At 41.4% G+C, this 2,447-nt stretch overlaps 1 protein-coding gene across 1 annotated transcript; it reads left to right on the forward strand.

Moving 5' to 3' along the window:
• Positions 1 to 221: 221 nt before the first annotated feature.
• Positions 222 to 1,176, forward strand: LOC133740465 (uncharacterized; the record flags this gene model as incomplete). The annotated part of the gene is made up of 1 exon (XM_062168420.1): positions 222 to 1,176. A coding segment is annotated over exon 1 (822 nt), but the record flags the coding sequence as incomplete, so codon positions are not given.
• Between the last annotated feature and the right edge of the window lie 1,271 nt (positions 1,177 to 2,447).

Raw genomic sequence — 2,447 nt, forward strand, 5'->3', positions numbered from 1 at the left:
TGGTATGCGGATATAGTTAACTATTTAGTCACTAGGACATTTCCTGACACACTTTCCAAAGCTAGTAAGGATAAATTGAAGAAAATGGCTAGGCACTTTATTTGGGATGAGCCCTATTTATGGAAACATTGTAGTGACCAAGTCATTAGGAGATGTGTCCCAAAGTCTGAGCATAGGTCAATTCTGTCATTTTGCCATAGTGAGGCTTGTGGACGCCACTTTGGGCCTCGTAGAACGGCCTTGAAGGTCTTAGACTGTGGATTTTATTGGCCCACTATCTTCAAGGATGCAAACTTGTTTTGTATTTCTTGTGATAGATGCCAACGGACTGGTAATCTTGGCCCAAAAGATCAAATGCCCATGAGCCCAATAATAACTGTAGAAATTTTCGATGTTTGGGGCATTGACTTTATGGGCCCATTTCCTTCGTCTAATGGCTGTTTATATATACTATTGGCTGTGGACTATGTATCAAAGTGGGTGGAAGCAAAAGCCACCAGGACTAACGATTCAAAAGTGGTTGCAGGTTTCTTGAAAACTAACATATTTTCCAGGTTTGGTGTGCCACGTGTGCTGATCAGTGATGGAGGTTCTCATTTTTGCAACCGGACAATCGAGGCTTTGCTGAAGAAGTATGGGGTAACCCATAAGGTGTCCACGCCCTACCACCCTCAGACCAGTGGCCAAGCAGAGGTGTCCAACAGGGAGATCAAGAGGATACTCGAAAAGACAGTGGGCCCAACAAGGAAGGATTGGAGCCAGAGATTAGATGATGCATTGTGGGCCTACAGAACAGCCTACAAGACGCCTATTGGGATGTCTCCCTTTAGGTTGGCCTACGGAAAGGCATGCCACCTTCCAGTGGAGCTAGAGCACAAGGCTTGGTGGGCTGTCCAAAAGTTCAACATGGATTATGATGAAGCGGGCCTACATAGGAAGCTACAGCTAAATGAGCTTGAGGAGATAAGGAATGAGGCCTACGATGCTTCATGGATCTACAAGGAGAAGACAAAGGCCTACCATGACAAAATGATCCGCGGAAAAAGCTTCCAAGTGGGCCAGAAAGTTCTGTTATTCCATTCCAGACTTAAGCTATTCCCTGGTAAACTTCGTTCTCGTTGGGTTGGCCCATTTATAGTTACAAATGTGTTTGCTCATGGTGCTGTAGAGATCAAGAGTGAGAAGTAGGGGAAGGAGTTCAAGGTAAATGGGCATCGTCTCAAGCCCTACTATGAGTCCTTCGTGGGGCACACATTGGAAGAGATACCCCTCCAGGAGGCACCCCATGACGTGTGAACAAGGAGAAGAGTCCCGGCTGAAGGACTATAAATATTAAGCGCTGCATGGGAGGCAACCCATTTCAACAGAAGCTGTGGAGGAGCCATCAACGAGAGTTTGACATTTCTATCCCTTCACTTGCTTAGGTTGAATTGTACTTGTGTCTTTGTTTGTTTGTTTGTTTATTTTACCCTTCCCATTGAGGACAATGTAGATTCTAAGTATGGGGTGGGTTTACACCTTTATTTTCAGAATTTTTTTCAGTTTAAAAAAAAAAAAAAAAAAAAAAAAAAATTTATTTTGTTGGTTTTATAGTCTTTTTGTTTGTTTGAGTCTTAGGATGCTCCTAACGTCTAGGATGAACATGTCTCTGAATTCATGGCTGAAGGTTTTCACAATCGAAATAGGACTTAATTGAATTCTGTGGTTAATCGACGTTGTGATACTTGTATGAAGATTTGAGATAGGATTGTAACTTGGTTCATTAAGCATGCTAGGATTAAGTCTGATTCATTTGACCCTAAGTGAGCTTTTGAGCTAAAATACTTTCTTTTCGAGTGCTTAATTGATAATTCTAGAATTTCGTGGCTGTATTTGCAAAACCTCATCATTCTTTGAAAATCCAATGATCATGTGCCATAGATTTTAATGGACTAGAGAGTACTAGAACTCGGCTGTTGTGACTGTCAAAACTTGTATGCCATAATATGCACTGATCCTGGATAGGATAGAAGGCATTAGGGTAACCACCATAGCCAAACAAGCATGTGTCCCCAATTGTGCCCGTCGTGGGACTCCTTAGAGTGAACCCCTTTGAGCCTACGTTTAAAACCTTTGTTTCATCACCCTCACTACCCTACCATGAGCTTAGTACAGGATATCTCTACCCTTGTCCTAGGGACTTAGTAGAGCATGACATAATGTGTAGGGGTGACGATGAAAGACAAGTGTGGGGTGGGGAAAATCCAAGAAAAAAAAAAGAAGAGAAAAAAAAAATTTTCCATAAAAAAAAAATTGAAAGAAAATGAAAATGAAAAAGAAAGAAAGAAAGAAAAGTGGCAAAAGAGAAGAAAAATTGAAAAGAAAACTCTTGGGAAATTGTTGAAGTGTGGTTTTGGACTTTCATATTTGTAGAAGGCTCAAAGTTGAAAATTAGGCCTTTGTCCGTT

Source organism: Rosa rugosa, chromosome 3, assembly GCF_958449725.1.
Source record: "Rosa rugosa chromosome 3, drRosRugo1.1, whole genome shotgun sequence".
Taxonomy (NCBI): domain Eukaryota; kingdom Viridiplantae; phylum Streptophyta; class Magnoliopsida; order Rosales; family Rosaceae; genus Rosa; species Rosa rugosa.